This window comes from Plasmodium coatneyi, chromosome 8, assembly GCF_001680005.1.
Source record: "Plasmodium coatneyi strain Hackeri chromosome 8, complete sequence".
Classification (NCBI taxonomy): domain Eukaryota; phylum Apicomplexa; class Aconoidasida; order Haemosporida; family Plasmodiidae; genus Plasmodium; species Plasmodium coatneyi.
Window position 1 is genome coordinate 1,370,671 of NC_033563.1, and position 14,628 is coordinate 1,385,298.

At 38.2% G+C, this 14,628-nt stretch overlaps 2 protein-coding genes across 2 annotated transcripts; one reads left to right on the top strand and one right to left on the bottom strand.

The window, feature by feature from the left end:
* Positions 1-1,783: 1,783 nt before the first annotated feature.
* Positions 1,784-6,212, bottom strand: PCOAH_00022060 (Uncharacterized protein; the record flags this gene model as incomplete). The annotated part of the gene is given in 3 exon segments (XM_020059013.1): positions 1,784-3,776; positions 3,794-4,685; positions 4,739-6,212. 3 exon segments carry the CDS (start codon positions 6,210-6,212, stop codon positions 1,784-1,786), a joined length of 4,359 nt encoding a protein of 1,452 aa, XP_019914613.1.
* Positions 6,213-10,701: 4,489 nt separating this feature from the next.
* PCOAH_00022070 (SICA antigen) lies at positions 10,702-14,266 on the top strand (the record flags this gene model as incomplete). Its single annotated transcript, XM_020059014.1, has 5 exons — positions 10,702-11,329; positions 11,517-11,617; positions 11,781-13,029; positions 13,147-13,250; positions 13,838-14,266. The coding sequence occupies 5 exons, from the start codon at positions 10,702-10,704 to the stop codon at positions 14,264-14,266; spliced, it is 2,511 nt and encodes an 836-aa protein (XP_019914317.1).
* Between the last annotated feature and the right edge of the window lie 362 nt (positions 14,267-14,628).

Here is a 14,628-nt window from a genome sequence, read left to right on the forward strand (position 1 = left end):
TGTGGATATGTCTGTATATATGGCTCAACCCGCGCATAAAAGGGGGACACCTCCGTGATCTCACCTCATGATCTTCATACGCGCACGCTACGTCCGTCTATGTCTTTTCCCCAAACTGCAGCATAATATAGCGTTGCGTGGGGGCGTCCATTGGTGAGCACTATTTCTAACTATTCATCAAAATTTTCTCTTAAAAAAATTTTACACTGCTTTATCCTATTTCTGGCATAATCCTTCCTACTAAATTGGCTCCTTTGCGTTGTCTCTCTTTTGCATTTTCCCCAACGAGGGAATTTGTACCCTTGCACATCTACGCGCAGCATAAAAATGTCTCACCCCAGGTCCATTTTCTGCACTTTTTTTTTTTTTTCGAAAATCCGTAAGCAATAAAATAAGTAATAGACATGATATAATGATGCAAAATAATGACTAATGGCAAGGCTAAGGATGCTCCTTCTATTGTCAGTATAGTTTCGCCGCGAAAAGGAGGATGACGCGAAGGTTTTTTTTTTTTATTCTTTTTTTTTTTCTATGTATCAAAACTTTTTTTAAAATTTATTTCTTTGCCTTTTTTTCCTTTTCTCTTTTTCTTGCGGAATTTTTTTTTTTTTTTTTTTTTGAGAGGGGAGAGCTCCTACTTAAAATGCTTTTTTAACATTGCACACATGCTGCATTGAGGGAAATAAATTTATAGGGTGAGGTAAAAAAAGATAACGCCCCCCCCATCTAATTCCTTCACCAATTTGTTGTGTGTTCAAATGATTTAGTGCCACTACTGCATTCAGTAAAAAAAGAAGCACCCTGTAGACGCGTCGCACTTATAATTTATACCTATTTGGAGGATCATAGAGCAGGTAAAAATCGACATAGTGCAGAATGTTGCAAGAATGATCCCTGTTAAATGCCTCTTCATTGTTAAGCCGGTTAAGCAGCGCCCTAGTGAAACGCCTGCTCCTGAGTCGAACGAATGACGCAAGAGCACCACTCCGTAATCGGGATGAAGCAGAGCAGTTAGCGCATATTGCCCATGCGTCCGTTGGGTATACTCCCCCACCAAAATTGCGGGAATTTTTCTTTTTTTTAATAAACTGTAATTGGGCTACAGGCTAAAATGCGGATAAGTGATGAGGAACACATTAACATTAAGCAATAAATCATAATGCTGTTGAAGGAAAAAGCACAATGAAAATCTGCTTGAAACAAGTTGCATCGCGCGCATTCTGCTGAGCGTCTGCACGTGTAGGTACTAATGAGTATGCCCATGGTTGTGCGCATTAGATGAATCGGTAAAAAAAAGAGGGCATATACTTTAGCACGTGTTAATTATAGGTGTCGGTAAGCATGTGTGTGGGTACATAAGTGCACTCGCACGTGCCCACGCCGCTAGAAAGAGCGACAAAATGCACCTGCTCACTATATGCTAAGCGGCTCGGGGATATCAGTCACATCCTCGGCGCCTTTATCAACTGGGAATATGCCAGAACGTTCCTTCCACGCTGTTCGCAGGGGGGGGAGGTCCGCCTGGACAGGGTACCCATCTGCCGCGCTTTATCTCACGAAGCAGCTGCGTTTATCTCCACTTGTTTCTCACCCCCCTGGGGGGCTGCCTTATCTTCCCTTTTTTGCAAGAGGAATTTTTAAGAGTTTGTCTTCACCCCATATCACGGTGATGACATGCAGTTTGGAGGCGCGCGCTGGATGGTAGCGCTTTGTTCGTAAAGGTGGTCCGTGATAGTCGAAGGGTGGGTTATTCTGGTTAAGCGGCAGAACAGAACAGAAAAAGTCACGCTTCCTGGTTGATGTGGTTTTCATTCGGAGCGTAGTTAAAGAAGAGGTAGTTGACCCCCTCGTCCAAAATGATGAAGGCGTTTATGGGTAGAAATCTTCCCTTGTAGGAAAAGAATTGCTGAGTAGCCCTAATGTCCAAAATGACCTCTAACAAGCTATGCAAAAAGGAAATATTCAAAACGTTAATAGTGGTCGTAATTATAATATTCGTCATGGAAGGATTATCATTGTAAATGATTAATTTGTATTCCTTCAGTTCAGCTAAATGTTCACTCAACTTGGGACTCAATTCCCCATGGTGCTGCACAATATTGTTGCCAATTTTTCTGTACTCATAATACATGTATTTATCTATAGCGCTTCTGGAATATTTTGTGATGAATTCATTTTGTGATATTTTTAATTTGTAATTATTTAGATCTTTTGAAGGTTGTTTGTACAAGATGAATCCGTAGGGTGTCAACCACGTTGCATTCAGCATTCGTTCTGTTAACACATCTTCCATGTAAATGAATAGCGACTCATAAATTTCCTTTTCGTTAAATACGATGTTGTTGTATGGTTGGCTATTCAGCATAATGTCCTTTTTGGAAGAAAAAAAGTTCGAAGTAGAAATTATGGATAACTCCTTTGCATATTTATTCTTCTTCGAATATTGTTCATGTGAATACATAATGTGTTTTTCTATAAAGTTGAGGATGTTTGCTTGGTTTTCTATGTGCTTCTCAATATTTTTATTTTGCTTCATTTCCTCTATCTGGAAGATTCCACAGAGATCTTCCACGTATATAATTAGTGAAATTTTTTGCAACAAAAATATGAAGAAATCCAGGTCCACTTTGTATTTGTTCTTCATGTTGGAGGAGAACTGCAACACCACGGTGTCTTGATCCAGATGTTCCTGGAATGTCATTTCTTCGTTGTAATTAATTTTCTTCAAGAAGTTATCTATGTAGTTCATGTTTTGACAATACTCCCCTGTTTTCCACACATGTACATTTTTAAAAAAATAAATTAAATACTTGGCGCTTATCGTTTTTTTCTTATTACCTGAGTAGTTTTTTTCCACTTTGCTCTGCAATTTGAGGGTATCCACAGCATTCTCGTCGCTCTCTTTTACGTTGTTCTCACTTTCCCCTTGGTCTGCCCCATCGGTTGTAACACCTCCATCACCCTTGTGCTTGTCATCCTCGTCGGAATTCTTTGCAACAGTTGTGGGCGCCTTCTTAACACGCACTTCCTTCTCCAAAAAGGAGAACTTCAAACTCATGCCGTCCTTTTCGTCCATTTCCTTTTCGTTCAATTTATTTTCCCCATGGTCAAAGAGGTTCATCTGGAGCTTTTTCGCGTTGTAAAAGTCTTCGTGGTTGGGAGGGCTTTTCAACGGAACCCAGTCGCTGTTTCCCATGATTTCATGCTCCACGGGGGTTCCTGCATCCCCGTTGCAGCCATCACTGCATTCACCGCCGCAATCATCACTGCATCCATCGTTACATCCATCGTTACATCCATCGTTGCATCCATTTTTGTTTTCCCCTTTGGAGTGCTTCTCCGCAGACTCCAGAATGGGCACCAAGAAGTGGCCCAACTTGGGGTTTCGCTTATTCGTCTTGTCTTCCACATTTATTTTGGAAGAATTATCCGACTGCAGAATTTCCAAATCGTGGTCGTCCTTTCCTTGGTTGCTGTACGTGGGGAAAAACTGGTTTCCTACTCGGTACGAGTTTATGTAAAATATTTTCGACTTCACTTCGTCAATCAGCACGTTCTTAACATCCTGGATGTTTTTCAGGTCCACTTGGGAGGCGTTGTAGTAGATGTTTAGTGTGTCTACGTCTGGGTACGTAAGCTTATCATCATCGGGCACACCTGCGTTCTTGCTTAGACCAATGCCGTCAACCGCGTTTTCTCCAAATCCGCTAGCGAGGTTAGGTCCACTTTTACCGCTGACGCTACTTACAGGCGCAGTAGTCGATGCGTTGCACGTCCTCAAGGGGGGAAGTACCTGCTGTTGTGGTAGTAGGCCGTCGTGTAAAGGTCCTTAATATCCAAATATTTCACAGGCTTATCTATGGATATTTTTCCATTCTCCTTAATATAATTCAATTTCTCCTGCAGAAGAATTAAATTCTCCAGCAGATAATAGGCAGAGAAATTTTTCAAGTATGCCGAGTTATTCGACTGGGTGAAGTATCCCTTCAAATTATATTTGTACTGTTTACAGTAGCTGATAATATTGTTGGTGTAGGATTTACAGGGGCAAATGAGAGGTATGGTTTTTTTATTTATATTTAGCAAAACTAGCAAGCTTTCAAAATTTTTTCCATTAAATTCGTAATTTGAATTTGTCGTGACAATCATGCCATTATTATGGAAATGGAAAGACATCTTCTCATACAATAGCATATCATTATTTACTAGTTCTAACACATCTGTGATCCCCATGCAGTACGATGCACACACAGTTTGTGTAAACTTCTCAATAAAAATAATCGTTTCAGTTATATTAAACACATTTAAGAATTCCATCACTTTTAAGAGATCTTTGTAATTTTTTTTTACTAAATTTTCTCTAAAATCGAAGAAATTTAAGAATCCATTTGTTCCATTTTGTCCTACTTTAACGTACATCGTGTCTTTAACCTTTTCTGTTGTTTTTTCATCTACGATGTCTTTCTTTGTTTTCATTTTTCTGCTCTTCATTTCTTTTTTTTTGAATATGGGTCTGTTTTTGTTGCTTTGCCCAAGAGTATTTTTGTCCTCCTTCAGTTCGCTGTTTTTGCTTTCGCTCGGTTCTAGGTAGTCTACCAGTTCTAGAAGCGCGTTTAGGAAGGGGTTCCCGGCGCTTTGCTTTGCATTTTTCTTCTCCGTACCAGTTTCGTCATCCGCTTCTTCTTCTTCCTCCTCCTCCTTATCGCCTTTTCCCCCTTTCGGGTGCCCCCCTTCCCACTCGGTTGCGCCTTCTTCCCGGTTGGCATGTTGCTGCCCAGCTTGAACATGTAATACGGGTTGTGATACGTATAATCAAAGTCAATGCCTTTTTTTTCCTTTTCCGCTGGTGCCTTGTCAGTTGTTTCCTCATCGTCCACGTTTTCCCCATGAATTTGCTTATGCTTATGGGCACATTTATACTTCTTTTTTGATCCATGCGCTTGGTGAAGTAGCTCATTCTGCAGCTGTTCGTCTTCGTCGTCATCATCGTCATATTCGTCATCCCCATTGCTGCCTTCCTTTATTTGACATTTTCCCGGCATTTTTTTCCCACACCATCCATTTTTACTTCCCTTCTTGCCTGCCTTCTTTTTAATCTTTTCGTGCATCCCTTTCATTGTGCTTTTGTACACATCGTATGACCCTTCCTGCAGTGCCTGTTTTTGCATTTCCCCCTTTACATGTGCTGGCATCAGTTCGTTCTCACCGCCATAGTAAATGTTGTCATCCTTGTGCTCCTTTGGGTAGCTCTTATCACCAGAATAGACCTCCGCATATTCGTACATATCCTTATGAAAGGGAAATGGGGGTTCAACGTATGGGGTGTTGATGTAATTCATGTAGTTCGTGTAGAAGTTCACTTTAAATTCACCAGTGGAGTTGTTATTTAGTTTGATGTTTTTCATGGCTAGCAAGTTTTTGAGCTTCTTCCCTACGTATTTCATTTTCTGTTTGTCTTCCTCATCGTCATGGTTGTCATGGTAGTCGTGGTCAACATGGTCCTCATGATCCTGTTCGTCGTATTCGTAGTCCTCATCCTGGTGGTCATGATGGTCATCATCGTCCTGATCCTTCTGCGCATCGTATTCTTCACCATTTTCATAATCCATATCGTCTGAATCTTCTTTATTGTCACCGTAGTGGTAGTGATCACCATATTCAGGCGTCACCTCGTACTCTTGGCTCTGATCATAGTGGGAGTAGTTATCAGGGTGCTTGTCCTCCTCTTCAGCATCCACCCCCTGCGCCACCGTTTCATCATATTTGGGATGCACCAAATTACTATGTACGATTAAATTAATCAAATTGAGTCCCTTCTCGTATACACTGTCAAAATGTTTCTGGAGGTTTTCTTTGCTTAGGGAATCTACGTCGACGTACACATCATTTAAAACCCCAGAGAGGTGTAACACCCTTTTGTCCTTATCACTGAAAGTTACGTAAATATGATAAAATTTAAAAAAGTGATCCAAAAATTTGTCAAACTTTTCCGTATCTGTGGGGTGTAAAGTCATATTGTTTATGTTTTCCAATGCACCTTTTATGTCGTCTGCTTTTTTATTCCCCTTATTATCGATAAAGGCGTTTTTCAGCAGGGCTAGCAGGGTAGCCCTTTTATTTCTGTCATCATCAATTGTTAGTGCATTTTGCCCGGAGAAAAGGAAAGAAAAGAATAAAATGGGGAGTAAAAGAAGGGAAGTTATTCGTGGCATGGTGACTACTGATTTGGAAAGGAAAGTATGAAATGTGCAGATGAAAAGGCGCAACGAGGGCTTAAAGACGTAAATATTGTTAACTTATTTGCAGCTATTTTTTTCCTTTTTTGTGCCCTTTATGGGTTCGTACTTTAGGAAAAGTGGTTAGCTGAGCTATGCTTGGATTATTTTGTTGTATTTCACTGTTCAGCATTTCACTTAGAACATTTCTCAAGTGCATTTCCCTCCTTTCATCTTATTTTGAATCCATTTATGGGAACGAAAATTTGCAAAACTACGCGTATCCACCAAAAAAAAATTGACCTGAAAAGAATTCACCCTAGGAATGTTCACCTTTTCACATTAGACTACGCAGAAGGAATTGCTTTTAGATTTTTATTAGTAGGAAATTAGAGAAAAAAAAAAAGAGCAATAATAAAATAGTAAAATACAGTGCGCTGATCCGAGATAAGAATTTTTTTTTTTTTTCTCGTGTGTTGATGTAAGATTTGATCTGCCACTTGGATCGCCATTTTATATGCGTTAATTTGTGCCCCCCTTTTTTGGCATCGTCCCGAGCTTGATAGGCAGGTGTGTGAGATCACTTGCTAAGCACTGGGGACGGGTAAACTATGCAGTAAGGGATTTGTTCATCTCCCTTTATTTGGGCGAACCAGCAAGTTGAGCGTAAAAAAAATTAGCAAAATGAACTAGGTGAACACGTGAAACAAGATGAATTAACCCACATGTATCAATTTATTAGACCCGAGATAAAGCGTAATTTGCAAATACCATGGCGCGCAAGGGACTAAATTGCGTACACTAATTGAGCGCACTTATTGTTCGTACTAATGCTACCACTTTTATATCCTTTCATTTCATGCGAAATGTGTAAATCTGCGAGGTAGCGTATTTCATTTTTCGGCTTATGTTTTCTTTATCTTTTTGCTTGCCAAAATTTGTGCTTTTTTTGTTAATTCGAAGAAGAGTGTAATAAACCGTTCCAGTTCGTTTCAACCTATTTTTTTTTTTTTTTACACATTAAACGTGAAGTGAAAAAAAATTACTTTTTCAGAGTGGTAAACACGTAAAACTCAAGCCAAAATGGAAGGCACAAAAGAACCATCAGCCATTCCAACGAGTATACATTTTTTTTTTTAAAAGAGTTAATACTTGGGGAAAGCATACCATGTTAAATAAGTTGGCACATGAGTATCCAAAAATGTGGATCATGGAAAAAAAAATGCCATTTTAACTGTTCCAAGTTTATCAAATTGGAAATAAATTAAGGTATATTTTTGGAGCTAATTTCTTTCTGTTGTGATAGGGATCCTCCTCCGGGGGTGGAACACCCAAAACGAGGTTGCTAGCTTTTTTTTTTTTTTTTTTTTTTTTTTTCAAGAAAAAATGAAAAGGAAAACGAAAAGTCCAGACCTGTTCAACATTGTTTTTACACTTGCATTCATTTACACCATGATCGGAACTTCTTCCTTACACTTTTGCAGAGAAAAAGAAGGAAGGAAGAACCACCACTTCTTGACCATGGAAGATCTTTCACGGTGTTATAATCCATATCCAGCGATTCCCAGTAGTACAGAGTAGTTTTTAAACAGTCTTAGGTTGGTTTTACAGGCTGCGTGCTTTTTTTTTTTTTTTTTTCCTTTTCTTTGTCTCCACATTTTAGTATTTTAAAAGGAATACAGGTGACTGTCTTTTTCCACATAGGACTTCCTCCATCACAGCAACAAACTGCACCTTTTTCCTTCCAGGGGATGTGACGAATTGTTCACCTTTTCGATGAACGAAGGGATAACACGATGTATATACATTTATTTACACACCACTTTGTGCGCGCATAATTGCAACTGCATGAACTGTCCTGAACAGTTTGTGTGCAAGGTTTAGAGTTTAGGTTTCATGGTTTAGGTTTCAGGGTTCAGGTTTCAGGGTTTAGGCTTCGGGGTTTATGGATCAGGTTTTAGGTTTCCGGGTTTACGGTTCAGGCTCTTGGCCTCAGGCTTCGGGCTTCAGGGTTCAGGTTTGAGGCTTTAGGGTTTAGTCTTTAGGGTTTAGGCTTCGGGGTTTATGGATCAGGCTTTAGGGTTCGGGCCTTAGGGTTCAGGTTTTAGGGTTCAGTTTTTAGGGTTCAGGCTTATGGGTTAATGCTTTAGGATTCAGTTTTTAGGGTACAGTCTTTAGGGTTCTGGCTTTAGGGTTCAGGGTTTAGGGTGTAGGGTTTAGGTTTAGGTTTAGTGTTTAGGTTTCAGACTTCAAGTTTCACCTTTTAGGTTTTAAGTTTGAAGGTTTAAGGTTCATGATTTAGGGTTCAGCATTTTGGATTCAGCGTATGGGAGTAGGATTCAGGGCTTAGAGTTTATGATTTATTGTTTAGGTTTTATGCTTTTGTGTTTAGGCTTCGGGTTCAGGGTTTTGGCTTTAGGGTTCAGGGTTTAGGTATAGGTTTCATGGTTTAGGCATCAGGGTTCAGCGTTTAGCGTTAAAGATTCACAATTTAGGGTTTAGGATTGAGTGTTTAGTTTTAGGGCTTAAATGTTAGGGCACAGAATTTAGGGTTCACGATTTAGGGTTCACTGTTTAAGGGTTTAAGATTTAGGTTTTATGGTTGTGGCTTTAGGGTTCTGGCTTTAGGGTTCAGATTTAAAGGGTTTAGGGTTCAAGATTTAGGGTTCTTGTTTTAGGTCTTATTGTATAGGTTTGAGTGCTTGGGGTTGCGTGTTTAGGGTTGAAGGGTTTTGGTTTTTACGATTTAGGGTTCAGGGTTTAGGATATGGATGTATGATTCAGGGTGTAGGAATAATGTTCTTTTGTAGGTTAAGGAATAACAATATGATGTTTTTTGGCATATTAGGAGAAGGTTCTTTTACTTAAGGTGTAAAAAGAAAGACAAGCAGGAGGGAAAAAAGGAAGAAGAGGGGGAAAAAAAGAATAAAAGTGAGGGAAGAATGTAAAATGCATATGGAAGGAGAGAAGGGAAGGTTGTATGCAAGAAATTTTTTGCTTTATTTGTATTTTTAGGGAAAAAGAAAAAAGAAATGAAGGAAAAGGAGGAAAAAAGAGAAAAGGAAAGAGGAAAAAACAAATAAAAGGAAAGAAAAAGAAAGAAAAGAAAAGAAAAGGAAAGAAGAGAAAAGAAAAAAAAAACGAGTGTTCAGTGTATGGGAGTAGGGTTAAGGATATGAGAATAGGGTTGAAATTGTGGGAGTAGATTTGAGGATGTGGGGTTAAGGTTCTTTTCTAGGTTATAAGAACAACAATGTGGCCTGCTACTTAGCTCCTTAGGGGGGAAAGGGTGAAGAACTGTAAGGAAGAAAGGAAGAAAGGAAGAAAGAAAGGAAATGAGGAAAGAAAGAAACGAATGAATATTAGGAAGAAGAAAAGGAAGGAGAGTTCTATGGGGTATTAGGTTGATGGTTCCGGGTGTGGGTGTAGGATTCCTGGTATTAGAATTAAGGGTTCAGGTTGTAAGAGTAGGTTTCTGGGTGTGGGAGTGAGGTTAAGGGTGTAGGGGTAGGGTACAGGTTGTTGAAGTAGAATACAGGTTGTTAGAGTAGGGTACAGGTTTTTAAAGTAGAATACAGGTTTTTAGATTAGGGTTTAGGGTTTAAAAATAAGGTAATTTTCTATGTTAGAAAGCAACAATATGGCCTGGTACTTAGCAGTTAAGGGGAGGAAAAAAAAAAAAAAAAAAAAAAGAAGGAAGGAAGAAGAAAAAGAAAATTTAAGGGGGATAATGAAAGGAAGAAAGGAATAAAAAGAGAGGATTTAGGTAAAAAGAGGAAGGTTTGAAAAGAAAAAGAAGGTGTAAGGAAGGAAGATTTAAAAATAAAAAGAAAATTAAAAAAGGAAGGTTTTAAGCTGTAAAGGAGGAAGGTTTTAAGATGTAACGAATGAAGATTTAAGGTGTAAAGAAGGAAGGTTGAATGTGTATAGAAGGAATAAGGAAGAAAAGAAGAAAGGTTTAAGGTGTAAGGAAAGAAGGTTTAAGGAAGAAAAAAAAGAAGAAGGAAGGTGTAAAGAAGGAAAGTTTAAAAAGAAAAAGAAGTTTAAAGGAAAGTTGTAAAGAGGGAATGTTTAAGGTGTAATGAAGAATAGATGGGTAATTCTTTCTCTGCTTCTCTTTTTTTTAACGAAGTGCAATGTATGTAGGAAAAAAAACTTGCATAGGAAGACTATTTTTTTTTCTTTTTATAGTTTGAACAGTGTATAGTAAAATAAAGGAGCAGGGAAAATGAAAACACTAGGGAATTTATTAGCACAGTGGACAAAGGAAAGAGGGATATCAGACGATATTGTAAATAATGGATTCATGTTTATATAAATTTGGACTTATATAAATGAGTGCTATGCATGAATATTAGAATAAAGGAGGAAAAATTATATATTTTAAATATGGGATCACACTTTCTTTTCCTTTCCGTTAATTATCCTAATATAGAATGCAATATGGAGCGATATTATGAATATATTGGAAGAATTCTTTGAACATATGAAGGAAGAAGTGGAGGAATACGTAAAATCGTGTGATGATGTTTCGTATGATCGTAAATACAAGGACGTGAAGCCCGTGGACAAACTAGTCTGTAAGCAAATGTTAAAAGCACTATATTTTGTAAATAGGTTAGGTAATAGATGGAAAAATGAAGATGGCATAATAGAGGAGGAGGCAAAAATAAGGGAATATATGAGATGTATAATTGTTAGCATTTTTATGTACAAGTTGTTAGAATCAAGTTGTGGAAAAAGGAAAGGCGTGGACTATGCTGTACAGGTAATGGAGAACTTGTTGAAATCATTCAAAGGTGAAAGTAAGGAGAATAATTGTATGTGGATGAAGTACAATGATATAAGTATGGGAGGAAGGGTAGTTGGAAGAACAATTAGAAGATGGTTACTGGCCGACAAAAGTATGAGACAGGAGTTAGGAAGAATTTGGCGTACTGGAACGTGTCAGAGCCAGAGTAAGTTGAAGATAGAGAAGAAGCAGGATGGAGTCCAAAGTGAAGGAAAAATTATAGAACTGTTAGAGAAGTATGGTGAAAAATTAAAGGAAGAAGAGGAAAAATCATGGGAGGAACCTAATGAACTTCTTGGATTATGGAAAGGATATGAAAAACGTACGCTATAAATTCATTTGGACCACTCTATGACAACATACTATTATCATTCCATAACACCACCACTACTTCACTACTACTCTATGACCACACCCTGCTATCATTCCATGACTACTCATTCATACACACACTCCTTCAGACCTTCCTTCACTCACTCAATGTTTGTTCGTCCCCTTCCTTCTTACAGAGGATGAATGTGCTAAGGGAACCTTCTGCGAACGCACCAAGTGTGTAGCAAATAAATGGGTCCAAAACAGAACAACAAAAAATGGCGTAGGAAAATCTTATGTAAGGATGAATATTATTTACTACACTTATAATGATCTACACATATATAGTCTAATGTATATACACAAATGACCTAAGATGTTAACCATAATATGAACACATCCATGGTGCTTCTATACATTCTTTATTTTCTTTCCTTCCTTTCTTCCTTTCTTATTTGTAGAGTGACATGTGGGATGATGGAGATATAGGGGCAGATTTAAAGAAACTCTCTGCTGCTATGACTGATGATAGTAAAACTATGGGGGATGAATGTCAAGACTTTGGGGGGATGAGTAGTACAAATAATAGTGCTAATAAGACGGTATGTGAGCTCATCACTGCAGGATTAAAGCATATTTATGAAATTAAAGTGGAGGACGGTGATAAGGATCCATTGAACGATGGAAGTGATCAGAAGTCCTTGGACAACCAATTATTTAAACAAACTATGTCTTGTGTCTTATTAAATGCATTTGCGGATAAAATGATCGAGCAAACGAAGGGTAAGCCATGTGCTATTACTGAGGACACTATAAATCGTGCATTCACTTCTGGAAATACAAAGAAGGAAGAATGGTGTAAGGTTGGGGGTGAAGCTAACTGTTTTGAATGTATAAGGGATGCAACTTATAAAGGTTGTGAAATAGTTGATAAGAAGGGCAGCAGAAGCGAAGTAAAGAACGAAGTGGAAAAAATGTTACAGAATTCGAAGAATGCAGAAGCAAGGCAAGTTATTGATGCCATAAATAACTTGTGTGCAACAACGAAACCAGACAGTCAAGTTGTCAAACCTTCCTCCAAAACAACAGATGCGTCAAGTCCGGACAATCCAATGAGTCCTGATGAGAAGGCATTCATAGAAAAGTTGTCCGAAGAAAATGTGAATGAAGGTTATATAAGTAGTTTCGGTAGTATATGTGGCACTGAGGACGAAGTAACAGGTGGAATAATAACAAAGGAGGACCAAAATTTTTGTAAAATAATACTACGAAATTTTTTAATGACAACCATGGAGGACAATTCTCTAATATTTACAGCAGGAAGTGCACGTACGTGGAATATTGATCGTACTGTACGGTGTCAAATTCTTAATCTGTGGATGAAACAATATAAAACGAAAAAGAGTTGTGACCCAGAAAAAATGTATGAATATATTGAACGTAATGTGAAGGAATTGATGGGGCCCATAGTGAAAGCAGTAAGTTATCAGCAGTGTAACTACGGGGCGGATGATAGTTCCTATACAAGCGGAGTAGACACGTCCCTTAAAAGTAAGGAAGAACAAGAGTGGAAAAAAAAGATAGATGAAGGAATAGCGAAGATGAATTTAGGGGATAACTGTGGTAAAACCGTATATGAAGAAAAGAAGGAAGCAAACAAATCGGGGGAAACAATATCAACCGATCAGAATTCACTAGGGGGGAGCAGCAGTGAATCAAGCTCGCCTTCTCCCGAACAAACATCATCATATAAGAGTGCTCCAACAGCAGAAACACGCGTTCCAGGGAAGGATGCCCCAGCCCCTCTCCTTCCTTCTCCTGCTGCAGTCCCACTCAGTAATAAGCTTAACCCTTTCGACCTCCTTACCCCATACTTTCCTACAATCCCTGTGGCTATTGCTACCTCTGTCATGAGTTATCTACTATGGAAGGTAAGAAAAAAAAAAAAAGAGGAGGAAAGAAAAGAAAAAAAAAAAAAAAAAGAGGAAGAAAGAAAAGAGAAGGAAAAGAAAGAAAGAAAAGGAAGGAAGGAAAAAAAAAAAAAAAGAGAAGGAAAAAAAAAAAAAAAAGTTGAATGAATCAGTGGGGGGATGTGTGGGATTTCTCATTTTAGGGTGTGTGTGTGTGTAGGATTTCGCATTTAAAGGGTGTATGTGTAGGATTTCGCATTTTGGGGTTGTGTAGGATTTGGCATTTTAGGGTGTGTGTAGGATTTCACATTTTAGTGGTGTTTGTGTTTAGGATGTTGCATTTAAGGGTGTGTGTTTGTAGGATTTCGCGTTTTAGGGTGTGTTTGTAGGATTTCGCAATTTAGGGTGTGTATGTGTAGGATTTCGCATTTTAGGATGTGTATGTGTAGGATTTCGCATTTTAGGGTTGTGTGTATAGGATTTTACGCTTGTTTTTGTAGTAGTAATTACTGTTGCGAGAACAAACATTTCACACCCCTATTAAAGAAGCATTTTCTCCTTTTCCTTTCGTTTACTTTCCTTTCCTTTTTTTTTTTTTTTTTTTTTAGTACTTTGGAATGCTTCCTAAGGCAAGAAAGCGTCACAGAAAAGCTTATCAAGTACGTGGTCCAACGTTACAGGAACAAGTCTTTAGTCATGTGGACAACCAGGCAGATGATCCACATGCATATACCTTAGTAAAGGAAGGCAAACCTCGTTCTACGCCTATAAAAAGGAGGAAAAGGGAAGGTCCCGGCCGCCGTGTGGGTCGCCGCATGATTATTGATATTCATTTAGAAGTATTAGACGAATGCCAAATGGGGGATACTGACTTTATGGAAGAAGATTTCCTTAAAATCATTGTGGAAGAATTTATGGGTTCTAAGTTCATAAAAGAGGAAAGTGTTCTTAAGGAACAAGTTTCAATGGCTGATGTTCCTAAGGAAGAAGTTTCTAAGGAACAGGTTCCAAGTTCAGATTCCAGGTTTACGGTGTAGTAAATATTTTATTTCTATTTAAAACGATTAAATATTATTTAGGTATGAATAAAATAAAAATTATGGAGTAGAACCCTGTGGGGATATCCAAATATTAGGAAGTGGTAATGTAAGAAATATTCATATAGAAAATTCTTATGTAGAAAGGATGGATGCAAAACCTATTAAAATTGATTTGTTCATTGAACACACACATCATCTCTCTGGAATTTTTTTTTCATTAGAGGTTGCTAACAACATTGGGAACGGGACGAATTTAAAGAATAAAAGGAGTTCCTTTTTTTTTTTTTTGTTTCACCTTTTCATTTTGATTTATATATGTGTGTGTGTGATTTTTTAAACATGTATATATGTGAGAAACC